This window comes from Triturus cristatus, chromosome 12 (genome assembly GCF_964204655.1).
Source record: "Triturus cristatus chromosome 12, aTriCri1.1, whole genome shotgun sequence".
NCBI lineage: Eukaryota > Metazoa > Chordata > Amphibia > Caudata > Salamandridae > Triturus > Triturus cristatus.
In genome coordinates this window covers 424,938,196-424,964,985 of record NC_140595.1, presented here as the reverse complement: position 1 = coordinate 424,964,985, position 26,790 = coordinate 424,938,196, and the positions used below count along the sequence as shown (strand labels likewise).

The 26,790-nt window shown below is 46.1% G+C and overlaps 2 protein-coding genes across 3 annotated transcripts in view; one reads left to right on the top strand and one right to left on the bottom strand.

The window, feature by feature from the left end:
* The window catches only part of LOC146776052 (uncharacterized), a 387,820-nt gene that overhangs the window by 57,301 nt on the left and 303,729 nt on the right, over positions 1-26,790 (bottom strand). The window lies entirely within an intron of this gene.
* Positions 914-9,417, top strand: LOC146776053 (uncharacterized). Its single transcript, XM_085638118.1, has 2 exons — positions 914-1,274; positions 8,369-9,417. Exon 2 carries the CDS (start codon positions 8,369-8,371, stop codon positions 9,365-9,367), a length of 999 nt encoding a protein of 332 aa, XP_085494244.1. The 5' UTR covers positions 914-1,274; the 3' UTR covers positions 9,368-9,417.

Here is a 26,790-nt window from a genome sequence, read left to right as displayed (position 1 = left end):
CTGGATCTTTCCACCCACCCATGTATCCTTTCACTTCATCCATACTTCTACACAGCCATTCATGCGTTCATCCTTCCAAGGACCATTCTGGGCACACACTGGATCTTTCCACCCACCCATGTATCCGTTCACTTCCATTCATACTTCTATACAGCCATTCATGCATTCATCATTTCAGTACTAAAGTGTTCAGCCTTTTCTCCTTCCAAGGACCATCCTGGGCAGACACTGGTTCTTTCCACCCACGTATCCTTTCTGTTCCATCCATACTTCTATACAGCCATTCATGCATTCATCCTCAGAACTAAAGCGTTCAGCCTTCGGTCATTCCACCTTACATCCACCCAACATTGCAGCCTTTCCTTCCCTGCGCCTTAACCCCTTTTCACCTTTCCTTCCTCCCATATTTCAGCCCTTCCTTTCGCTATTTCCACCTGCCTCTTGTGCTTTCCAAATACCTTCTCCTTTTCACTTCCTACCTCCCAAACAGGATTTCTTTTTTCCATACGATCAATCATTTCTTCCATGCCCCCCCCCCATCTCTGCCCCCTTTTCGTGGTGTCCATTACGAATAGTAATTATTATTTTTTTGCGTATTTATATAGCGCGTACACGACCCGAAGGCATTGGAACGTTTTACATAGCACCGTATTTACATTACACATTCAGGCACGGTGAGATTAAGTGATTTGCCCAGAATGACAGGATGTGGACGCGACCTCGAGGCTCGAACCCTGGTTTCCTGCACCAGAGGCGGCAGCGCAGCCGGACCACATCCTCTCCCCGCATGAAACAATTAACGATGCCCTTCGACTGCACCAATGCTGACGTTTTTTCTTGCGTCTTTTAAAGAAGGGACTAACATGAAACACTCCACAGAAAAGGCGAGGCTCCGTGCAAGACTTCTGGGCACTGTGTCACTGAGGGATGAACAGAACTCCATCAAAGGCGCTACTTACGGATAAATCAACTCCGTGCAGAACTTCTAGGCGCTATGTCACTGAGGCATGACCATGCCACCCTCAGAGGCGCTACTGAGAAAGGAAACCAAACCCGAGCGCTGCACAGCCTCCGCCTATGTAGACTGCCTCATTTGCATAATGAATGGCAGGTGGGTCACTTTGGAAAGGGCGGGCAGTTTGAATTTTTTTTAGGTGCTTCTATTGGCTTTGCGTTCTTATCGTCACTTCCTGCACTGAAGGATTGTGGGTTGTTTGTGGCTTTAAAAGCAGCAGGCGTGGCAGTTTTCGCTAGTTAGTTGGTTGTTGGAAACGGTAAGTGCAGTTGGATTTATTTTTTGTGTATAATGTAACGGGACTTTTTTTTTTTAAATATATGTATGTACGCTTTTTCTGTTGTGACTATGTGCTTGTTTTGACATGCGAATAATGTAAAAAAATTAGTCTTTGGTTAAGCTTTTGGTAGATTTTAAGTATTTTGTTTTTTTATTAACAAAACTTGTATTGTGACAGACTTTTTTCTATCGCAAAAAACAAAGTGTTAAGAGTAGTTTGTTTTAACGTTCAAAATGAAAATACAATCACTTAATATGCTGGGAGTTATTTCTACACGTTTTTGAGCTTCTTGTTACTTTGCAGGGGAGGCAGTTAAGTTTTCCAAACTACTGATGCGTATAAAACCAACAAAAAGGTGCGATGGCTAAACTGTGTTTGAGTTCTTATCGATGACTCTGTTTTTGAGTTTATATAGTGTGATTCAATTTATTTTAGGGAATATCTGTGCAATTGTAAATGCTCAATTTGCAGAAATGCTTAACATGTCGTCTCTTTGTTTAGAAATAAATCTGGGCCCAAAGTTTTGATTCTTAAGAGCGCAGCTGGTTTTCTGGAAGTTTGGGGTGCCATATACCAAGGCTGTGTAGTGTTTATTGTGGGCTATTAGACATCGTTAATTCACTTCCAGACACTTCTTGACTTTGTTACTCTAGTGTGTTCTTTATTCATCTTTGCTTTCATCCCTTGTCACTGCTGCTTTAGCTTTCTTTTCCTCTGTTACTCCTTTTTTGTTTCTCTTTGCATCAAAGTTAGCTGAGGAAATCTAAGTGCCAGTCTCTAACAAGCATTTGCAATGCAATAGGTCTCACATTTACATGTCTTTGAGGTATTGGCATTGTCAATGACAATGGCTTTTAGTTTTGTTTTCATATTTATGTTTTAATAACGAAAACAAAAATAAAAGGCATTGTTGTTTCCAATGTCAATAGCTCAAACTCTTATAAATGCGAGACCTATTGCATTGCAAATGCTTGTTTATTTTGAGAGGGAGAGTATCTGCACTTCTCAAGAAAAACATAATAATGTAATTAGAAAGTACTGCACTTCTCAGAAACGAGATGTAACAGTGAGACTAGAGGCTTTACTCCTGCTTATATAACTGACCTCTCCCAGTACTTGCTTCTCAACATCTGGTCACCCTAATCAAGTGACACATAAAGCTCTGAACTTTCACACACAAGTGTTGTAAAAAAAGGAAAAATCACACATAATCAGACTCAAATCTTGGCGGCTATGGTCTGATGACCGTCTGCGTTTGGCAACCAAGCGGCACTGGGGTGACGCTCAGGAAGCTTTGCTGCGGAGAGTGCTCCCTGACAGTAACACACTCAACTTCCGTGTGAACTAGACTACTTCTCTGACTAACTGCTGTAGTCACACACTGCCTCTGTAAAAGACGCACTAGAGTGGCCCGTGCTCTTCCAAAAGCAGTGGACTACTTACCCAAGGGCTCCACGGTGAAGGCTGACATGGGATACATCTGGGAGCAGGGGAGGAATTCTAGGTGGCGGTTAATTTTGGGAACAGGAAGCGACCAATTCCCCGGTGCCAGAGCCACATGATGAGCAGAACTCCGTGGATTTTATATACATTTGCGTATGTTTGTGTTTATAGATTTTGCCTGACTGAATGTCACCTACATCTCCGTGAAGGAACGCAGATTAGGGAAAGCTTGATTATTTTGCACTTCAATGTCCATCGCTTGCTAGAGGTGTGACAGTGAAGAGTTGAGCTTAAAAAATCTATAAATAGAGCGGGCTGCCGGCCATATCTCAATCAAGCCCCGAGTCTGAAAGAGATGAGAGTAAGTGAGAAGGGTCTCTTTGTGTGGCTCCCACGTGACTCCTCTCACGTAGTCCAGTTGTTTAATGGGCTCTGGTTACGAGGGTGCCTCTGAACAGGCCTACACAGCATGAAATGTTACATTGTTTGCTATTGAAACAGGGCAGGTTCACCTGAGAATTCCAAGTGATATCATAGGCAATCTAGTGTAAACTGACAGTTATTGATAGTTAGCCTTCTATGATGCTCGTATGTTTCCAGATTAACCGCAATGCACTCAGTAGGCCACAGACACGGGAAGCAGAGGCTTACACATGGCCCTACAGCAAAACAAATGGGGAAAGTAGGTTATTGATTGCAGGATAACATTGTGACTGCTGGGATGTAGTTTTCATGAGTTTTCACTAACACGGCTCTCAAAATGATCCTCTTCTGTGAGCCTTTTCTAAGTTATTTTGCTGACAAATTAAAATGTTTAAAAATAAGTTCTTGCACTTCACCTTGGAAGATTCATTGCTGTAGACAAGAGAACTGGAGAAAAGGCTTACACAATGGAAAATCCGCTGATCTGAGCCTGGACACTGGAGCATAACAACATCACGTGACCCAATCCCCGCGATCCCAACAGCTTTATTATCCTCTGCCTTAGACTTCGCGTAGCTCGTGCTGACAAGGCCCGCGTCCGTGGAGAGGGAAGGTTTATCAACCTGTGGTTTGTTTACAGGCCTAGGTGGATGAGGAACGTCTTCAGCACAGATTATATTTCAAAACAATGCAGAGCAGCATAGTTTTATTGACGTCGAACTAAAACTTCTCTATAATGATGATCCTCATAAACACTGGAGTAATGTCAACTAGTATTAGCAACACTTTTCACTGCTTGAAACACGTGGAAATTTCCAAGGCACAGAAAGGAGCTCGCGAAGCTGCACTTTCATAATCGTGTTCAGGATCTCTGTGGAAAGGTCTTGCCATGTGATAAAGCAGCACCTTATCCACAGGTGGTTTCTCTTCATGCCTTACTTCCTAGTGCGTCACAAAGATAGCCAGCAGAAGCACTGGCAGGAGCACGTGACCTTCATGGTGGACTAAAGGTAGCTCATTGGGAACCCATTATGTACACAAAGCAATTCAAATGGATAAGAAAGAAAAGTGTGGAAATATTAATGTCAGAAAACAGTCTGCTGTGTAAGGGAGGCGTGACCGATCGAATAAACACAAGTGATTCAATGAAAACAGTGGGTGTGCCGGCAGAGGAGGCTGGGTCTGCGCAGCAAAGTGGCCGTACGGCCGCAAAAGTGATCGTGATTGCGATCAAAGCGGGCGTGCGGTGAAAGTAAGTGCGGCGCCCGCGCACATGCACTGTAGCTCTAGGCTGGCCTGTTAGCACTTTTGGTAGCCCACATACAAAATGTCTCTTCGAGCCAGCGCACGCGCTGGGCTCAGCGAGACCTAAAAATGAGTGGTGTTTGGTCAAACCTACATTCATCATGACTCAAATAAATCACTGGTCATTGTGAAGTATGAATAAGTCATTCGTGTAGGCTTAAAGCAGTATTCTACATGTATATGCTTGTTGGGAGTTAAATAGAAAATGAATACAAAGTGAGAACTTGATCAAAATGAAATTTAAGAATCCAATATTAAGCTGGTGCCAGAAGTTAAGGTTTCACCCAAAGCACATTTCTGTCTGTCCAAGAGCTAGCATGAAAATATTCTTGAGTAAAAACAATATTCGTACATGAAGGAACTTTGGGTCAGCTGTTTTCATGCTTTGGTCTTTTTAACTCTTCATTCATTCTACTTGTGCCTACTAATGCATGCAGCATGGGATCCTCCTCTTAGGACTGTGGTGTTTTCACTGCGAGTGACTGCTTTTTGTCTAATTACTGGTGCACAACTGTATTAGATGTCTACAGACGTTGCACGGATTGTTCAAAAATACTATAAGTATTTTTTTCTAGTCTTTCCATTATTTAGTATTCAAATATTTTTCCTTCAGTCCTTTTTCGTGGACTTAAACTGTCTGCAGGTTACAGTAATTTAAACCCTAGGTACCTTTACTTTGCTCAAACAGGAATCTTGTATCCTGGGTAAGTGCACTTAAATGATTTCTATGCTTATAAGTCCTCATAAAAAAATGTAGCAACAGCTTCTTGACATTAGATCAGACTGATTTGCTAATGCTTGTTTAACAGTAGTTAAATATAAGTAGGCAAATTGTTTCAGTATAAAAAAAATACAAGACAAAGAGTAGGGTATTAGCTAAATTGCAGACTTGTAATAAAGACAGGGTGAGGGGGCAAGGGGAATGAGATGGGACGGCAAGTGGGATAAACACCCCTGCAGTTAAAAAGAGCCATGTAGCAGGCCCGGTTTAAAGTTCATTCGTTTTTCAGTGCATTAAAAGCATGGGGGACAGAAAAACGAACAAAGTTTAAAGAGGCTATTGATTTCAGCATGTCTCTCTTCCTGAATACAAGCACACACAGAGCCCATTGCTCTAAATGGACTTAAATCCCTTGCGCCACCCGCCGCCTGTGTTGTAACCTGGCTGCTAAAGCTTCCAGGACACAGCATTCTTATCTGATGCATGTGCTGGACTCTAGCACTTCACAGGCCGTTCAAAGCTTTTCAAAAGTAAATGAGGTTTGCCACTCGATTCAAGCAAGCCTGGCTGAAGACGGCTGAAATGCCAGAAACCGGTCCTAGGAAGCTTGTTTCCGGTCCAGGGAAGGCATGGCTTGGCAGTTCGGGCTGGACTGTTCCCATGAGGCACAGGGTCAGACTGATTTGCATATGGCCATGTCTGAACTGGGGTGGCAGAGTGGGCTAAAGAATGGTGATGGATCAAACCCAGATCTGTTGACTAGGTGTGAGTGTTTGATTGGTTCTGATGCTCCGTCCATCACCACCCCCTTTTGTACCGCTTTGTTCGCCATAAGTTGGCAGGGTATGCTCAGACGTGAGTCCCTTGCTCACTTTGCCACTCGATTCAAGCAAGCCTGGCTGAAGACGGCTGAAATGCCAGAAACCGGTCCTAGGAAGCTTGTTTCCGGTCCAGGGAAGGCATGGCTTGGCAGTTCGGGCTGGACTGTTCCCATGAGGCACAGGGTCAGACTGATTTGCATATGGCCATGTCTGAACTGGGGTGGCAGAGTGGGCTAAAGAATGGTGATGGATCAAACCCAGATCTGTTGACTGGGTGTGAGTGTTTGATTGGTTCTGATGCTCCGTCCATCACCACCCCCTTCTGTACTGCTTAAGTAGACTTTGGCCAGTTTTTTTTCTTTACTGGTGTTTGAGTGAGATGTAGTCAGCGTGTTTGCAGGTGGCGATATGGTGTTGATACTTTTCACTGGCTTATAAAGGATTTGACTCCGCTTTTGTTCGGTCTGATGGCTATTGTTTCGTAGAGGTGCTGCGTCGAAATGCCTTACAGATCCGAACTCCCAGTGACGAGTTTATCATATACGCAAATGTTCTTATAGGAGTAGTATATAACTTAAAAATACGAAGCCAAGTGTAGCAGAGAAAGCTTCGATCAGCAAAGACCGGCTTCCCACTAACAGTTTGCTTCCGTTATAATAGCCTCTATTACCTTTCACCCGGAAATGAAACAAGTGACCTAGTGACAAACCAATTTTAAACTAGGTAATTAGAGCGTACATAGCAGAAAAATAGAGCTTTTGCCAGCATTCAACGCATAAATTACAAAGAATGTACAAACATATGTTACCTAAGACATAACCTAAAATAAACGAAACACTTGAACTTCTGCCTTCTCCACTTATTTCAATATACAAAACTTTTGCTGTAATTACTTTTTACTTCATACAGAAAAAAACACAATGTATAGATTTTCATCAACCAGACTCACTAATTCGTTCGTGAGAATGGATTTTATATTGTATATTATGCAACTAAATGGTGTTGCAACTTGGGGGGTGCCTTTTTAGCGATTCCTATATAGCTATTCGTCATGTTATTTGTTCAAAGATTTACGCCGCTCCTTTCTGTTTCCATGCTAACATCAGTGTAAGACTGGGGTTTGTCTGACTCTATCATGGCCACCTCTTGGGACGTGGTCACTACCCCGGTTTTGGACCGGAACACGCAGGTCTTGTGGACATTTGTTTCAGTGCATTTTTCGTGCACGTTGCTGTTGTGATTCACGTTGCAGTTCAAACTTTGTATTTTTTTGTTTGGGCTAGTTTTTTCCCTGGGAGACGATGACATTGGCTTTGGAGAATTGCATGAACTGTATCCTTGCTATGTTGCCGGTGCTTGTTTTTATGAATTTTATGGTATCTGTGTAATGGATTAATCTCATTGAAGTAGTTACCGAGCCAAGACGTCTAGCACATACCTACTTTTACTTATTATGCGGTTTCACCTTTTTGGGGTGGGGGTGTTCTACTTATGTGCTGGGTTTTACCATAAATACAATCTGGTGTTGCTCGAGTATTGAGATCACAATTACTGAACATCCCGTCTGCTTTGATTCTCGTTCCCAAATTTGTATGGCACCTTATTCTATTAGTGTTTTCTATCTCACCTATATGATCTGTTTACTTCCTGTGGGAAGAGGTAAAGATTTTCCTTTTTTTCCATATTTCCCAAATTATTTATTCTCACATTTGTGTTTTGTATTGAGGTTCATTCAACATTCTTCAAAGGTACGTGAAGGACATAACTTGTGTTTTAACCAATTAATTAAACTACGGATGAATTAAATGTGTAAGCGTTTCAAGTTATGCATACGTCTTGTTCAGAAAATGCTTGGATCATTAAGCTATCGGATCGCATCAGCACAGAATAAACACCAAGGCAAAGTCACTATCTCTAGCTAAACACTTATAAGGTCCCAAAAGCGCGACCTATTTGCTATGCAAGTGCTTGCTTTAGGACAGCTAGAGTCCTTGGTGTGGTGTCCAGACTTCTGACCGTTGTAACACCATATTCTGTTGGGATCCCAATTCTTACCTTGGTACCCTGGTTTAGTTTGTGAGGTGTCTTTGGGCCCACCCTCTTGGACAGGATTTTGGGGGTCTACCTGGAACTCCTTACTTTTATCCTTAAGGGGTTCACTCTTTCTTCTGGGGAGGCTTTGGGACCCCTTTCTTTTGGTCACCATAGTGGATGTCCTAGTCACCCTTGTTCTGACCCAGTGGTCTTCTTTCTTTCCCACTTCTTGGGGAGAAAGTGGACCTAGGTCTACCAGATACTGATGCAACTTTTCATTTGTGTAATTACTTAATATATGTTCCTTCTCCCATCTCGACCCTCAGATGGCTGCAGTGACCCCCCCTCCGATGCCTGGCACCGACCGGGTGCACATCAGGAACCTATTAGAGGAGGCCTGCCAGCGGCTGCTGAGGCGCCTGCAGGAGATCGACGAGCCGGACTGTGATGAGGTGCAGTGGTACGTGGGGCACCTGCAGGTGCGCATCGCCAGCTTGGAGGACCCGCAGGACCTCGCAGAGGTGGCCCGCCTACTGGCAGACTCCTGCGGCTGCCAGCTGCTGCCCCCTGAGGTGCTGGAGGCCCTGGCCGGGAGGCTGCTCGGCTCCGCCGACTACCTGTCTGTGGTGCGCCTGGTGCAGAAGGTGAAGCTGCGTGAGCAGAGGCTGGCGGCCTTCTTCATGGACGAGAGCGGCCTGAGCTTTTGTCTCTATGGAGAGATCATGGGCCTGCTGCGGGGCCAGCACAGTCTTTGCCTGTCCATCCAGCGCGGCTATCTGGCCGAGCTCAGTGGAGCCGACATAGAGACCAATGCTGACCCGGATGAACTATCCCCTACCTCAGGAACAATGGCCGAGTCACCACAAACAACTCTTGCACCAGAAACAATGGACAATGCCGATGAGCACGCTCAGGTGTCTACTGAACACCAAAGAAAGGTGGATGGTGACCCGGAATGGCAGCGCGTGCACCTGGCCATCGGGGACCGGAGTAGCGAGGTAGGCTACTACTTAATAATAAAAAAAAACCCCACGAGCCGGAGAGCGCTGCTGGCGGGCCGTGAGAAGCTGAACTCTATTCTTAGAGCGGGGACCGCCAGCGCCCCGGGGGGCTTCAGTACCTCTGACGAGAACAGACTCTGCTTGCACCTACTGTTCTACTCCGCCGTCAAGCTGGGCCAGGGCACTCGGCGCCGGGCAGAACTGGACAAGCTGTTGCGGAAGCACAGCACATTCAATCAGGCCATAGATGTCTATGAGGAGGCGTGGGGGCTGCTGAAGAGGGAAATAGGGGCCTGCATGCTGGAGGTTAGGCTTCCCTTCTAATGGACGCTTCTTCATATGCAAGCTTTATTCAAATAAAAAAAAAAATGTAAACCGATTATGCTGCGTCAACAGACTCGTATTTTCATGTCTACCACAAGCTGTCCTAAATAAAAGCATTATCGTATCGTTATTCGGATATACATTATCCATAAAAGCACAAACATTACTCATAATCACAAACATAGTCCATCATTAAAATAGAAACTCCACATTAAAATTAATCAATTAAAATATTACTAAATTATCCATAGCTTGATATCCTCAACGATCCTGATGTCGTCTGTGGCGGCGATGAGGGCGGTCTCGGTGCTGTGGTTGCTGCAGAAACCTGATTGGGACGGGTCCAGGATGTTGTTGTCTTCAAGGTGACGGGTGAGCTGGGTGTGCTGGGTGTTTACTATCTTCTCGATGACCTTTGCTGGGAACGGAAGCAGGGAGATGGGACGGAAGTTCTTGAGGTCACTCGGATCCGCCTTGGTTTTCTTCAGTAGGATGTTGATCTCTGTGTGCTTCCAGTTCTCAGGGAAGGTGGCGGTCTCGAAGGAGAGGTTGATTTTGTGCAGGTGGGGTGTGATGGAATTGCTGGGTTTGTTGAAGATTTGGTGCGGGAGAGTGTCGGTCGGGGAACCAGAGTGGATTGTTCCCATGGTCTTGATTGTGTCCTCGATGCTCACGTTGGTCCAGTTTGTCAGGGTGTCGTGGGCCGTGGGGTGCGGTGAGTTCGGTGTAGTCGGCAGGGGTTGTCCGGGGTCTGAAGCTGTCATGGATGTCTGTGATTTTCCAGTGAAAGAAGGTGGCGAGGGAGTCGCACAGGTGGGATGTCATTGGAGCTGGGGTTGGAGAGTTCCTTCACGATGGTGAAGAGCTCCTTGCTGTTGTGTGTTGTTGTCAAGGCAGTCTGTGAAGGAGGCTCTTTTGGCGGTCCTGATGAGGTGGTGGTGGTTGCGGATGGCGTCTTTGTGGGCAGTACGGCTGTCTGGCGTCTTGTCGCTGTGTCATATGTTTTCCAGTTTCTGGCAGGTGCGTTTTGAGTAAAGGAGTTCCGGGGTGAACCAGCTGACTCTTCTGCTGCTGTCTCTGCTGGTGGGGTTTTTCAGCGGGGCGACAGTGTTGGCACAGTCGTTCATCCAGGGTTCGAGGTTGAGTGCACCTTCATCTGGGTTGGTGGGGTTCGTTGGTGGTTGAGTGCGAGGCTTGTCTGTAGTTGTTCTTGGGTGACTTTGCCCCAGCAGCGGCGTGTGTGAGGGGTTTTCGGAAGGAGAAGTGGATGCAGTGGTGGTCTGTCCAGGTGAGTTCGGAGGCGTGGCTGAAGGTGACGTGGGGGCTTGAGGAGAAGATGGCATCTAGCGTGTTGCCGGCGATGTGGGTCGACGGCGTGACGAGCTGTTTCAGTCCGAGGTTGGCGAGATTGATGATCAGGGTAGAGGAGTTGCTGTCGTTGTTCTCCAGGTGATAGTTCAGGTCTCCTAGGAGGATGTAGTCGGCGGAGGTCAGCGCGTGCGTGCTGATGAGGTCAGCGATGGAGTCGCAGAATTGAGGCCAGGGTCCTGGTGGTCTGTGGATGAGGGTGCCTCTTAGGGTGGTCTTGGGGTCCATGTGGATCTGGAAGTGCATGTGTACGGCAGTGCTGAGGGTGTCGTTGGTATTTGTTGTGACCCTGATGGTGTTTTTGTGGACGATGGCGATTCCTCCTCTGGCCCTGTTGGTGCGGTCTCTGCGGGTCATCTTGTACCCGTCTGGGATGGCTATGGTGATGGCTGGCGAGGAGGTTTCGTTCATCCAGGTCTTGGTCAGGAAGGCGACGTCCGGTGATGTGATGTGGTGTCGAGTAGGTCCCAGAGTTCGACGGCATGTTTGTGTGCGGAGAGGGTGTTGATCAGGATGCATCTAAGCTGGTTGGGTTCCTGCGTGGCAGGCGTCTTGGCGCTTTCGAGGCAGGAGAAGCTGCAGTTCCGGCAGTTGAAGGGACCGTGGGTGCGCTTCGGGGCGGCCTTTCAGCAGGTGTGGGTTCTTCCTGGGTTGAGAGCGACGAGGTTGCTGGTGTCATAGCGGAGGCGGTCTTCATGGCTGCTGCGGGGGCCAGGGGTTCTGGGCACGGTACAGGCGCAGACGTTGGCGCGCCAGCGACGCGGCCACCATATGTGGGGAGGGAGGAGCAGCTGGGAGGCGGGAGGCAAAGGACGGGTGGAGTGACTGGGCGCAGAGGGGGCGGGGCCGCAGGGGAGGCAGCGGCAGGGGAAAGGAGACCAGCGCGGGGCACGGACTCGAGCAGGGGCACAGAAGTCAGTGGTACAGAATATAAGGGGGCACAGACACAGCGGAAACTAACCTTAGGCCACCACTGGCCACCAGTTTGAGGCGCAGGTGGAGCTTGCGGGTGGTGGAGCACCGGTGGCAGCAGGAGATAGCGGGGTGACAGCGGAGCTGCTGCGGGGGGAGCGACCTACCAGGAAGTTCAAGGGTCTCTCTCCTCACCGCGCCAGCCATATATGGGGAGGGAGGAGCAGCTGGGAGGCGGGAGGCAAGGGAGGGGTAGAGCAAGTGGGCGCGGAGGGGACAGGGCAGCAGGGGAGGCAGCGGTGGGGGAAAGGCGACCGGTGCGGGGCACGGACTCTAGCAGGAGCACAGAAGTCCGAGGTACAGAATGTAAGGGGGCACAGAAGTATAGAAACAGCACAAAATCAGAGGGGCACAGAAGTCAGTGGTACAGAATATAAGGGGGCACAGCAAAATCCAAAGGAAATGATGGACGGAGTGTTGAGCATTGCAAGCACTAACCCCCAGTCAACTGATCTGGGTTTAATCCATCACCATTCTTTAGCCCACTCTGCCACCCCAGTTCAGACATGACCATATGCAAATCAGTCTGACCCTGTGCCTCATGGGAACAATCCAGCCCGAACTGCCAAGCCATGTCTTCCCTGGACCGGAAACAAGCTTCCTAGGAACGGTTTCTGGCATTTCAGCCGTCTTCAGCCAGGCTTGCTTGAATCCAGTGGCAAAGTAAGCAAGGGACTCACGTCTGAGCATACCCTGCCATCTTATGGCGAACAAAGCAAAAACCAAAGGAAATGATGGACGGAGTGTTGATCATTGCAAGCACTCACCCCCAGTCAACTGATCTGAGTTTAATCCGTCACCGTTCTTTAGCCCACTCTGCCACCCCAGTTCAGAAATGGCCATATGCAAATCAGTCTGACCCTGTGCCTCATGGGAACAGTCCAGCCCGAACTGCCAAGCCATGTCTTCCCTGGACCGGAAACAAGCTTCCTAGGACCGGTTTCTGGCATTTCAGCCATCTTCAGCCAGGCTTGCTTGGAGCACCGGTGGCAACAGGAGATAGCGGGGTGACGGCAGAGCTGCAGCAGGGGGAGCGACCTACCAGGAAGGTCATGGGTCACTCTCCTCACCGCGCCAGCGGCTGCCATATATGGGGAGGTGGGGAGGGAGGAGCCGCTGGGAGGCAAGGGACGGGTAGAGCAAATGGGCGCGGAGGGGACGGGCCGCAGGGGAGGCAGCGGTGGGGGAAAGGAGACCGGCGCGGGGCACGGACTCAAGCAGGGGCACAGAAGTCAGAGGTACAGAACGTAAGGGGGCACAGAAGTACAGAAACAGCACAAAATCAGAGGCGCACAGAAGTCAGAGGTACAGATCCGCTAATAATTGCGAACCAGAACCCACTGGCCTGGTTCCAGATGATGTCCAGGACCCTCCAGCAGGGGCTACAACACTGCTGAGACCGGTTGATGAATGGAACGAAGATCTTTAGTCAAGGCATACAAATAGTCTGTCAGCATAGGATACTATATATCTCAAAACGTTCTGGGTCTCGGGACGCCCCAAACATTAGTAGGGCACTTAAAAATGACCTCATACGGAGACAAACCATAACGAGAATGTGGGGCAACTCGTATTGACATCAATGCCAGCGGCAGAGCATCTGGCCACTTCAACCCAGTATTTTCCTGAACTTTAGCTAATTTAAGCTTTAATAGTCCATTATACTTCTCGACCAACCCAGCAGACTGGGGGTGTCGAGCCGCATGGAATTTCTGCCTAATCTGTAATCTATTACATATATGTGTGATGAGTTCTCCATTAAAATGTCTTCCGTTATCACTAAAGATCACACGAGGCAATCCGTAGCGAGGGAAATACTCCTTTATCGACGCTTTTGCCATTGCCAAAGCAGTATTTCCTTTAGTCGGGTAGGCCTCCATCCGTTTACTGAAGGCGTATACCACGACCAGAACATACTTCAAATTGTTAACGCGCTCCAGCTGGATATAATCCATTTGAAGCACCTCAAAAGGCAACAATGGTGGTGCAAAGTTTCCACTCAGAACAGGCTCCCTGCCCCCGGGATTATGTCGTTGGCAAACCATACAATATTGTACCAAATGAGCAGCAGTCCTAGAAATTTTGGGATTGGACCATACAGGATCTAATAATGCACAAATACCTTTCACCCCAATATGAGCTGAACCATGTGCCATTGTTACCACCGCATTTACTAATGCATTATGCAACATCCACCGCTGCTTTTCTGTTATATCAATCCAACAACCATCTGCATCTAATCTCCCAATTCGCCCTTTCCAGTGAGCCAGTTCAATAGGGGTAGCTTCTTTCTGTATTTCTCGGACACTCTCCATAGTGTTATCAAACATCTGTTTCAGCCACCCGCCTAGCAGAACTAGTCGCAAACATTGGGGTTAATTTAGATTTAGCAGTTTCCTTAGCTACTTGATCGGCAAAGGCATTACCCTCCCCCACTGCATCAACCACTGTCTTGTGTGCGCTACATTTGACTACAGCCACTATTTCTGGTAACGTCAATGCTGTCAGTAATCGCAAAATCAAGGGGCCATGCTGTATTCGCTGACCATGAGAAGTAAGAAAACCTCTTTCTGCCCAGAGTTGACAAACTATGAGCCATGCCAAAGGCGTACTGGCTATCTGTGTAAATGTTTACTCTCAGTCCTTCACTTAACTCACAGGCCCGAAACAATGCCACTAATTCAGCTGCCTGTGCTGACTGATAGGGTACTCGAGAAGCCTCAACTATAGTGTGAAGAGTAGTTCTCACATATGCAGCAGTTGTCGTGCCATCTGGTAACTTGAAACAAGAGCCATCGACATACAACTCCCCTTGGGGGTCAGATAGAGGAGTGTCAGTCAGGTCTACTCGTCCCTTCATTTCTTCCTCAGTCCGAAATATACAATCATGAACATCATTGTTCTTTTCATTCGAAGGGAGGGGTAGTAACGTGGCTGGGTTCAGGGTGACACATCATTTAATCGTAATGTGTGGAGCAAACAAAGTTAATTCATATCCAGTAAGACGCGCACTCCTAAGGTGCTGGGTCTTTGTTTTATTAATAATGTATCCGCAGCGTGCGGTACCATCACGGTGAGGTCAGTGTTCAAAACGAGCCCTTCCGACTGTCGAATAGCCACCGCAACCGCAGCAGTGGCTCTTAAACAGCTTGGGAGTGCTCTGGCGACGTTATCCAACACCGCCGAGAAATAAGCACAAGGTCTCTGCTTACCACCAAATCCTTGTGTTAACACAGAAAGCGAGCAACCGTCCACCTCATGTACGTAAAGCACAAAAGGTTTCCGGTAGTCAGGAGTACCAAGAACGGGTGCAGAACAAAGTGCAGATTTCAAAGAGACAAAAGCATCTTGGCAAGCATCAGTCCAGGGTAAAGGTTAATGCACATCTTTAGTAGTTAAGTACAGAAGAGGTTTAGTAAGAAGGGATAAATTAGGGATCCATTGGCGACAGTAAGAAATTATGCCGAGAAATGCATGAACATCACGCGGAGTACGAGGTACAGACATATTAAAAATGGTAGTCACCCGCTCAGGGGTTAGTCTCCTTCCCTCCTTCGACAGTAGATGACCGAGATAGGTCCCCTCCTGTCGACAATATTGAAATTTAGAAAGGGATGCTTTATTGCCATTAGCAGCCAAATGAGGCAATAATTGTACAGTGGCCGTCTTACAGCCTTTCTCGGTATCAGAGGCCACTAACAAATCATCTACGTATTGTAAAAGCACATTACCAGGGGGCAAGACCAAATCATCCAACAATGTTTTCAAAGCTTGACTGTAAATACTAGGACTCTGTCTACCCCTGGGGAGCGCGACCGAACCGGAAGCTACGACCAGATAATGAGAAGCCAAAAATATGGCGGCAATCAGGATGAATCTGAATGCTAAAGAAGGCATTTTTTAAATCGATCACAGAGAAATATTTAGCAGAGGAGGAATCCTAGTGAGAATAGTAGTGATGTCCGAAACCACAGGATATTGGGGCACCACTATTTTATTAATTTCGCGCAAATCAATCACAAAACGATAGGTATCAGCGTAGTCAGGATCGCATCCAACAGGGGCTCTTTTCAAGATAGGCAAAATAGGGCTGTTGCATACATTAGCAGCTGTCTCTTCCACCACACCCTTTTTTACCAAATCTTGTATGATAGAGAGCAAAGCCTTCTCGCCAGCCGGAGAAATTTTGTACTGAGTTATACGAGGAAGCTGAGCATTTTGCTTCAAAGTAATAGAGACAAGTGGAATCTTTAATAAGCCTACGTCCGTGTCACCAGTGGCCCACAACGTCACCGGAATAACAGCAAACTCAGGTGGGAGGGGTTCATTTTTAGTGAAACACTGCAAAGTATACTTTGCAGGGGAATTAATAGTCAGATAAACACCATCAGGTGAACAATGAATCTTAGCATGTAATTTCTTTAATAAATCCAAGCCCAACAAATTTTGCCACAATGGGAAGACAAAAGAAACGGAGAGTCTATCGTAACAGGACCTATTGTAATAGGCATGGGTTTGGAGATGGGGCTCACCACCGGAATTCCCGAGCATCCTACCGAAACATTATTGAGCCCGGTCAGAGCAGCCCCAGGGACCAGGGAACGAGAAATAGAACTATTCATTGCACTCGTGTCAACTAAAGACTTTTCAGATGTCCCCATCAAACGCGCCTCTACATAGGGTCCTTGCTGGTCAACGGGTACTGACACCTGGCCCTCTCTCTGTCCATGGCTATCCTATGTATAAGCATACCCTTCGGTCGCATTCTTTGCACATTCCTCATTATAATACTGCATACCTCTCGGATTATCAAAGTAATTCTTTTCTTGTCCAACTTGCGTCGCCTCTTCTTGTCGCATATCACTGAGATCCACACTTCCCCGACCTCTTCCTCTACTCCTTATAGCCCCGTTCTGGGCCAGCAACAATGGACACTGAAATTGCCAATGCCCTTCCTCCTTACAATAAGCACACTGATTTGCTCCCAAAACAGCTGGCCCTCTTCCTCACCCCGTTCCTGCTCCCCTCGGGACGAACCCTCTACCGCCTCTCTCTCTCTGCCTCGTCCTTGAGCAACTTGTTGCAACAACACCCGTTTTTTAAGATCCTTCGCTTTCTTTTCCGTCTTATCCTTACTCTAATTTTCTCTATGTTCATAATATTGGGCCATACTCAATATTACCGAGGGCGTGGAAGTGGTCCAGGTACTTTCAGTGGCTTGTAGCCGTGCAGAAACTTCCGGTAACAAATTCGTAACAAAACGATTAACAAATAATCATATACCGCCTTCCAATGATAAATCCTGTCCACTAAAATCAATGAATACGCCCTCAAATCTAGTGAAAAAATCAGAAACACTTTAATCTTTCTTTTGTTTACATGCAGTCAGTTTGTCCCAATCCACTTTACGAGGCGGAATTAGGGAATGCATGTAAGTGATAATACGACCAGGTAATGCCAATAATTCAGGCCTCGGTTTATCGCCAGGCTTACGATCCTTGTCCCAGTCTTTTATCTGATCCCATGTTCCGCCTAATTCTTGAGCATGGTCCTGATCATGCACTTGACGCCACACGTCCACGGGAACTAACAACGCAAAAAATAGCTCTTATGTCAGCTAAGGTCATGACGGCCGAAGAGGCCGCTTCTGTGAGTTCTTTGTAATAAGCCGTGGGATTCTTACGAGGGTCAGGTAATTGTGATTTTAACGAGAGGACTTCACTCTTCCTGGGGGTATAAACCCATCGCTCCTGCACTCCTGCCTCTACACGAGGTCTAGTCACCACACCATGATCATCCTTCAGTTCCTGTATTTCAGGATGAAAAATAGGATCAACTTCTCGCATAGGATGCTGAGTGTCCCACGAGGGACACTTTTGACACATCCGTTCTCGATAACTTAATAAAATCTCCACCTTTCTATATACTTCATCTGGGCTAAGTTCCGACTTATGAGCCCTGTCCCGAATGTCATACATTACTTGGGGGACCAATCCTCCTGGAAAACATTGTTCCCAGAGAGTAATGATACGTGCAGCCATGTGTTTCAAGGCATGTTGCTGCATAACAGGCTCATAGTCTCGAAGTGTGTTCCATATATCAGTTATAGTGTAAATAGGCTGTCGTTTCCACTGGGATGACTGATCCTCAATCAACTGTTTCTCATTCTGTCCTACCGTCGAACGAGTAAACAACTTCCGTGTGTCGAAATCCCCCGGAGCACGAAATGGAGTCGAAACAGCTGGAGATGGGGTCGTGCTCGCAGAAAAGGAAGTCCACACGGGGGTGGGGGGAGACAAAACAGCTGTGGACACAACAGAAGATGGCAGCGTAACAGGCAATAAAGAAGCTGTCTCAGACACTGAGGGAGACAAAACAGAGGACGTTCCCAGAGAGGCAAGGGAAGAGAACATCGGGGGCAGAGGCTGAAGGAACCTGCACTAGAGTCGGAGAAACAACGGGATATACGCGCTGCGGAGCATAAGGTGGAGGTGGACGGGTATCCAATAAATCCTCTATCTCCTCTTCCGCTTCAGTCCGAGCAACATAGGTCTTATCCACATGCAATCTAAAGTGTCTATCTGCGCGATCAATCCCTTGTTCAGTTCGTGCTTTATCGTAAGCTATAGTTTTCTGTGTAATCGTCTGATTTCCTTTCATCCTATGTACTTTCCTCCCGTATACGTCTACGCTTTGCTTCCTTCTACCACAGATTCAGGGAGTCAAACATTGACTGACGACTACATTTAGAAAATAATCGATCCTGCAAGAAATGTATCTTTTTTTCATCAAAAGACCCGGTTAGGGGCCATTGTAATTCCACATTGTCCTTAGTATATTTATGCCATAGTGTGTTGAACAAAAGAGGTGTAATACCATGCTTTACATACATATCATAACTTGGACTGCCTTCTGGTGGGGCAGGTTGACTTTCAGCCAGATGAGTATCATTAGGGCGGCAACAACATCTAAAACAACTCAATTTGCTAAAATACGGCATGGTTATTATCGTCACACATTCCTTAGTCAATCCTACAAATGAACATCCAAACATGGCCATGTTCAAACATTCACAAAATATACAACCTCACACTCATGCAAACACACATAAGACAATAATATATATACACACATACAAAAATATGCAAGAAATGACGTCTTTTCAAACAAAGAACACAGCCCGTCGACTCCTGTTCATGGAGAATCAATCAAATTCAAATTCCAAGACCGACAAATACCAAAACCAAGCAGTCCAAAGACTACCAAGAGACCGTCAGACAGGTTTAACCACAGACCGACCTACAGACCATCCCGCAGCCTTCCTGGTTCACTCTTGGGACTATTCTGACTAAGCCTGCTTCTTTAGCACGACTTCAGATGTGTTCCCAAGGCTACCCAGGTACAGCCACAGGCCTTTCTGAGAGCAGTCCGGCCGGGCGTGCACCACACGTGCCACGCTGGGCGTCTGATCGGCATCTCTATTATTCACAAAAGGTACGTGGAGGATCTACACGTGCAGCCACCACAATGCTGCCCCGTCAGACCCCCAAGATTCTCCGTGGTCCACTGACCACTAAATACTTACACAGTTAACTGCTTCAAAAACACTGCTCAACAGTGCCTGCCAAAAACATCAAAACAATTCCACTCACCTGGCGCACACAGGTACAATGGTGTGTTCTCCACTGCCAACTCCTGAAGACCAACACGGTCAGCTCCCGAGTTCCGCCTGTAGGACTTCGGTGAAGGGTCACTAGCAGCTGGGGATACTCTGATCGTGAGAGCGGAGTAAGTTCGTACCAAAAATGGCTAAATTTCAAAGGATCCCGCTCGACCAGAATTACCCCTTTGTCCTTACCACCCGTTTACGGGGAGGACGACCCAGTCACGGAGTCCCGGCGGAGTCGCCAACTGATGTACCATAAAAATAAACTAAAGGACTATACCTACCAATAGCCCCAATACCATTACCAAATAATCAGTCAGTTGGCAGTGAAGAACGTTCAATCGTTTATTAAACAGAATACTCTATAGAGGAGCCTCTTCGAACCTCACCCATCCGGTGCGCCGAGAAGAGTGCTGGCTCATATTCAAACATGAGGTTATATACTTTTCAGTTCAACACATACAATCACTGTAAAAGGAAAAACACCAGTTGGCCCTCGAGCTCCAGGAAGGGACCATATATGGCACACATCAGACCAGTACAAAGACTTGACTATCTATTACTGATGAGGTCAGGTGGGGTGACTCCCTTTTGTCTTGGTGCCTGGGAGTGCAAGCACGGTGCCTCCAGGAATGCGCTTATCACCCCCAAAGCCAGACGTGACCTTGAGTCTCAGAACAGAGGAGTGAACAGCCTACCTTCAGCTGCTACCAGTAACTCAAATGAGCTGGGACCTGACAACTGTACGTGATCACAGCCTGTGCTCGAGCAAATGAAAAGAAGATGGCGTCTGTATGGTTCTTGGCCTACTCTTTTAGCAATAGGTATACAAGGCGGAAATAAATGAGTTTCCTCCAAACAGAAGCATATAAACAACACAGAGAGCGTATATATAGATGAATCATGCTAACATAATATAGGTCCGATATTCCTTATATACGGGAAATCTACCTTTTTATCCCTCATATACATGTCTGAAAAGTAGAAAGAATTCAGCAAGGAGTCATTTCTGTAGATCCTTTAAGGTTTTCCTATGAAAAGTAAAAGCTGAAATAAAAAAAATATTGAAATTAAGTTGAAAAAACAGCCATTTGTGCCTACGTTTTCACTTGAAACTTCTTCTAAGTATGGCAGATTTCAGAAAGCAATATGCTGTTACGTCCGCTGGACCCTTCTGGTTGCAGCCATATATAGGGTTTAAAGGTTCACCAAAAGCCCAAGGTACACAGAACCAATAACTGAGCTGTACTTTGTAATTGTTTTTCATTGTGTCCCAGGTATACAGAAATTCATTTGGTAAAACAAAGAGTGAAAGATAGATATCAAGGAAACCTATGTATTTCCAAAATGGCCACAAAATATGGTGTTTAGAAGCAGTGTTTTTTTGCACAGCTTTGAATTTGTGGGTATACATTCGGAAGGCGCAAATGCAGAGAAAGACAATTGGTAATAACACTTGTTCTGGTGGTAGGTTTCCCTAGATGCAGCTGAGCCTGGGATCAAAACTGCAGATCATTTTGTGGGCAAAAAGTTTGATGCCTCCACAGTATGTTTTGGGTATTTCCCTGTTGCGATCATTTTGTCCACCCACGCAAGTGAGGTAGTATTTTTATCTGGAGACCTAGGGGAACGCTGGGTGGTAGGAAATGTGTCCCCGCCTGGTGATCCCACAACTTTCCCACACAGAAACGGGGGGAAAATGTGTCTTTTTAAAGCTAAATTTGAGGTTTGCAGGGGATTCTGGTTAAAAAAGACATTGTAGGATCCATGCAAGCTACACCGACCTCCCCTGTTTAGTTTTCCAGAAATGACTGGGTTTGGTAGGTTGGATGGCCCCCGAGCCTGGGACCAAAAACCCAGGTGACCACCTTGCGAAACCAGGTTGTTTTGCAATCGATAATTTTGATGCTTCCACAATACGTTGTGGGCCCTTCCCTGTTGCTGGCACTTGGCCCACACACACAAGTGAGGTAGAATTTTTATTGGGGGATCTGGGGGAATGCTGGGTGGCGGAAAATTTGCGCTGGGCCGTTAATCCCACAAAGAAATGTGAGGAAAATGTGATTATTGTAGGTCAATTTGAAGTTTGCAGGGGATTCTGGGTAAGAAAACCTCGGGGAATTCGCACAAGCCGCACCTCTCTGGACTCCTCAGGGTATCTAGTTTTCAGAAAAGTCTGGGTTTGGTAGGTTTCCCTAGATGGGCGCCTGAGCCCGGGTGGAAAAAACGCAGGTGACCCCCTTGCAAAACCACGTTGTTTTGTGATAGATCATTTTGATGTTTTCACAGTATGTTTTGGGCCCTTTCCTGTCACCAGCACTTGGCCACCCACACAAGTGAGGTAGCATTTTTATTGGGAGACCTGGGGGAATGCTGGGTGGTAGGAAATTTGTGCAGGTCCGATGATCACACAATTTTCCCACACAGAAATGTGAGGAAACAATTTGATTTTGTAAATTAATCAAATTTACAAGGGTTTCTGGGTAAGTAATCCATGTGGAATCCTCACAAAACATTCCACAGATTGTTCCCTTAGTGACCAGTTTCCAAAAAGATGTGAGGGCAGAAGGTGTTCACTACAGAGAGTATGCACTGATGGTAAAAAGCAAAGGAAAACACCAAAACATTACTCCACACCCATTCACTAATCAGGTTAGGTTTCATATGTCTTTATTTCGATTTAATATCATAAAAGACAGTACAACAAAAGAACAATAATATATGCATACATTACATTAAAAACATTAAAACCCGCCTATATTTAATACAGTTCAACATTTAACAAAGCATTAAACAAAATATTAAAGACTTGGTATATGAAAAACCATATAAAAAAACAAAACAATCAGGCTACCTGGGGATGTCTGGCTCTAATAACCCAAGCCCACCCAAGGAACTTTGCAACACCTACTACCACAGTCTCCGAGGTATTAGTTTGCAGAGTCCACAAAGCCTCTGAGCTCCCTCTCAATTTCAGCCTTTGACTGATAGGCCTAATCCATCTATGTCTAGGGGCATGATAGGCAGGGCATGCAAAAAAGAAGTGTCCCACACTCTCCTTGTGGTCACTACACCAAGGACAACATTCATTTGAACCAGACCAATTCCTGGAGAAAGACATTACGGGTAAGGACCCAACTCTAAACTGATGGTATAATTTTTTGTCCTGACTCTTAGTAATGATATCCCAATAGTTTTCCAAAGAGGGATCTGTTTTAAATACCAAAAATCTACCTGTTCGGGTAACAGCACCTGACCGTGCAACAGAAAGAAGTCTGACAGAAGCACAATAAAGTGCTATAAAATCTTGTTTAGGGGGCGAATACATTGGAACCCGGGGAAAGCCAAAGTTGACTGAGACCCATATCTTCCAAAATTAGTTTCACCTCACGTAGCCATGGTATGTTCCCAGAGCCCAGAGATGATCTAACTTCCGCCAGTTCTCTGGCAAAGAGACTGAGATCCGGCGACGTCCAGAGCCGTCTCCACAATGCGACTAACCGATATCGAGCCATCTCATTAATGGACTTACAGCCCATATCTAATAGGAGGGGTTTAATCGGTGTGGATTGGGGGAGTCCTACTAGTTTGCGCATAAGTTTATTTTGGACTTTTACCAAGGGGGTTAAATCCATATACCCCCACAAGTCAGCCCCATACAAAATGGCAGAACTAATTTTGGCCTCATAGATCTTAAGTGCAGGTGTAACCCGTTTAGTTAAGGACGTTTTTTGCTCTTGAATAAGACAACCCGAGAGGCGGGCAAATCTTAGTTGAAGGGCTTCAACCTGGGGTTTCCAACGTAGACGATAGTCTAAGGTTACTCCAAGGTAAGTCATAAGTTCCACTTGTTCAAGACTTACGCCATTCATACTAATGTGGCTTTTAATGGGGCGATTTTTCGTTAGGACCATAAATTTGGTCTTGCTCACATTAATTTGCAGATTATTAACTTGACAAAACTCCTCAAACCTATTTATTGCTATTTGCAGCCCCCTTCGTGTCTTTGAGAGGAGTAAAGTATCATCTGCAAAGATGAGCATAGGGAATTTTGTCCCTCCCAGTATAGGAGCATCAGTCGGGGTGTTATCAAAAAACTTCACCATCTGATCGATAAACAATAGAAAAAGGGTGGGTGCCAGAACACACCCCTGGCGAACACCTCGCGTTACGGGGAAACTATCCGTCACCTGCCCTTGGGCTCCCCACCTCACCCTGGCAAAGTTGCCCTCATGCAATCTGATAATAAGTTCAAGGAGATCCAACGGCATCCCTAAGTTGCCCAAGACTGCCCACAGTTTTGCCCTAGGCACAAGATCGATAGCGGTCATAAGGTCCACAAAGGCGGCATAAATGGTCCCTCCGCCCAACAGCACCACCTTCCAGTAAATCAGAGTAAATCTGAAAACCTGGTCGATGGTGCTGGTGCCTGATCTGAAGCCAGCCTGTAATGGGGAGAGAATGTTCTCCATCTCCATCCACCCTTTAACTCTAGCAAGAACCATTCTAGCAATAATTTTCTGCACAGAGTCGATGAGGCTAATAGCGTGATAGTTCCCCGGGACCGAACGGTCCCCCATTTTAAAAAAGGGGATAATTTCCGCCCCTTTCCAAGACTCTGGGATCCTAGCCCCCCTCGCTATGGCATTTGCAATCTGAGTTATGTAGGGAATCCAGATTTGGAGATCTGTTTTAAAAAGGTCTGCCGGGATGCAATCCATCCCGGGAGCTTTCCCTGCTTGAACCAAACATAGGGCTGACTCTGTATCAGTATTCGTAAACACTAATGATTTGCCAGGGGAAGTGGGCGGAGATATCCTGTTCCCTGGGACATTATGAGATTCTAGGTCAGGGTCCTTAAACTGGGTTGAAAAGAAATCCACCCATGCTTCCACAGGGACATAATTTATTGGGGTTTGAGAATCAGGATTCCTACCCCATTTCACTACTTCCCAGAACTTAACCTGATTTGAGGATAGACAGGCCTCATAGAGGATGGTCCAATCCCACTCCCTCTTTGCCTCCCACTGGACTTTCTTGTACATTTGGCGAGCTAATTTGATATCACAAGTCACCCTAGATTTGATAGCTTTTATTAGCCCATTATGTGCTTCCCTACATTTTTTATTGTACCAATTTTTGCGGCGACCTATAGCTTTCGCTTTTCCTTGCTTTATAGGAAGAGTTAAAAGGGCCTTGGGCTTAGTAAAGCACTGTTCGTGAAGGTTACAAATCTGATTTGGTGCCTCCAAATTTGGGGATAAATTCAATATGGCACTCAGAGTAGATGCAACTTCCAACGATATGCCATCTAACAGGGCTGGGTCCGCCACAAACCTACACCATTTAAGCCTCCTATATACCATTTAAGCCTCCTATATTCACTAATCAATCAGAGGCATACTGGTTGGATTTGGCACGGGGTAAGTATATGGTCCATATAAAAAAAACCTTTATTCACCAATGACTTTATGAAATAAAATCGGCAAAATTAATTGGTAATATTCCAACATTAGATCAAAGAACCACTGACTTACAGCTTGTGAGCTGTAAAGCCACGTCACGGCACCAACTTATTTACAGTCCATTCACAGGCCTTTCATGCGTCAGATGCAGGAAACCATCCACACTCCCAGCTGTTGGCCCAACGCAATACAACACTTAAATTTACAAACACCACTCAAGGGTCCATCACTCTCATATGCCAACAGGAACAATACACCAATCATACCACCGAGTACCCAAACATCAGACAACTGACAAACACCTCAAGCAGGTCAATACACACACTGGCTACCAGCCTCCAACATACCACCATTCCACGCACACCACCAGTCAAGCACCAGTCTGCACACACTGCCCACCAAGCACCAGTCCACGTACAATGCCAGTCTATGCACACTGCCAACCTGTGGGAATGAGCCTTTTCAGAGGCCCACCGGTGAAGGGGTTCTCCCTTCTTTGTCCTCAAGTCCTTGGATTAACAAAATAGAGATTGGCATGGAAGCTGTAATATCAAACAAATATTTTATTCCCACTCATGAGTTGGACTACATCGATACAGAACCCTCAGGCAATGTATGAGGCAGTACATGGAATACAGAACCCATGGTGCTTATATACACCTTTTGTTGCAGAGTAAGCATGCAGACTCAAAAAGAAGCGGGACAAGTATACACATGAATAGCTATTCACAAATATGGATAAGTAGAAAATACTTAGTCATGGTGGGATGGGTAACGAAACTGCTTACATCCGTTGAAATAGTCTGACAGTTACACTTAAGACAGGTGCATTCTAACAGTTACAAGCCTTTCTGAGCATGTGCAATGCTCTGTCTCAGTACTGAAGGAGTTAACTATAGTTGATGACTCAGGCAGAATGGTAAAGCAGGCGACAGTGAAGACGGAAGGATCACATGGCAAACACATGGTTCACTAAAATGGATGCCAAACCAAAATGGCTTCAGCTCATGCTAACAGCGATTTCTGCCGATTTCCACAGATGACCCTTTTAGCATTAGCTGAAGACATCTCTATGATTTAGTAGGAACAAGGAAAACATCTTGCACATCAATTTTCATCATATCACTAACTTCTTGGTCTAATATATATTGGGCATTCACATTCTTAACGTTGGGTTTGGCGGGTATACAAAGTGAGACACAAAGGGAACAAAGCATTGGGCCACATTGCATACATAAACAGCATGACAGTAGGATCGCAAAGAACATACATAGGACTGTCAACAGTTTCTAGCCGCAGGTAATGAAAAATGTCCATAACCAGCCAGTTAAAGTCCATGTTCCTGAATCGGGATGAATCTCAGCAGCTATCTTATGCAATTTATAGATTGCATCAAAAACTGAAGGGGCGTAATCAGGGATGTAAACACACCAGCTGCTCCCAATGATGCGACATGCACCACCACGATCAGCCAACACAACGTCGAGGACCATTCTGTTTTGGAGCGCCACAATCCTCGCAATTTACAGTTCTTCTGTGATCTTGCCAAGTGCCATAGCTGTTTGGTTGGTTACAGCGTCTACAACACGTGTTAAGCGTCTGATTTTCCGGCTGTTTAAAGCAGCACCAACAAAGAAGAACAATTCCAAATTTAAGTCAACATATTGCTGCAGTGCAGTGTCAATCTGATCCACCTCATCATGATTAATTTTTCTCATCGATCGGCTATTAGAAATGTCATTGTACAGTTTATAGTCTTTATGGTAGGATGCAGGAGCCAAAAACACAGGCGGTAGCACAAAGGACACATAGCAAGTTCCTGACCAACCAATGGGTAGATGGTAGTATCCTTTATTCCCACATATAAAGTAAGTATTGTGCAATGACATAAAACTGCTGTTGTTTACACCAGGAATATTCAACACCAGAGTACAGTTGCTTTTCCCCACGGA

Bases quoted from the DNA above. Each gene is read 5' to 3' on its own strand.
- LOC146776053 (XM_085638118.1), top strand. From the start codon at position 8,369: ATGGCTGCAGTGACCCCCCCTCCGATGCCTGGCACCGACCGGGTGCAC.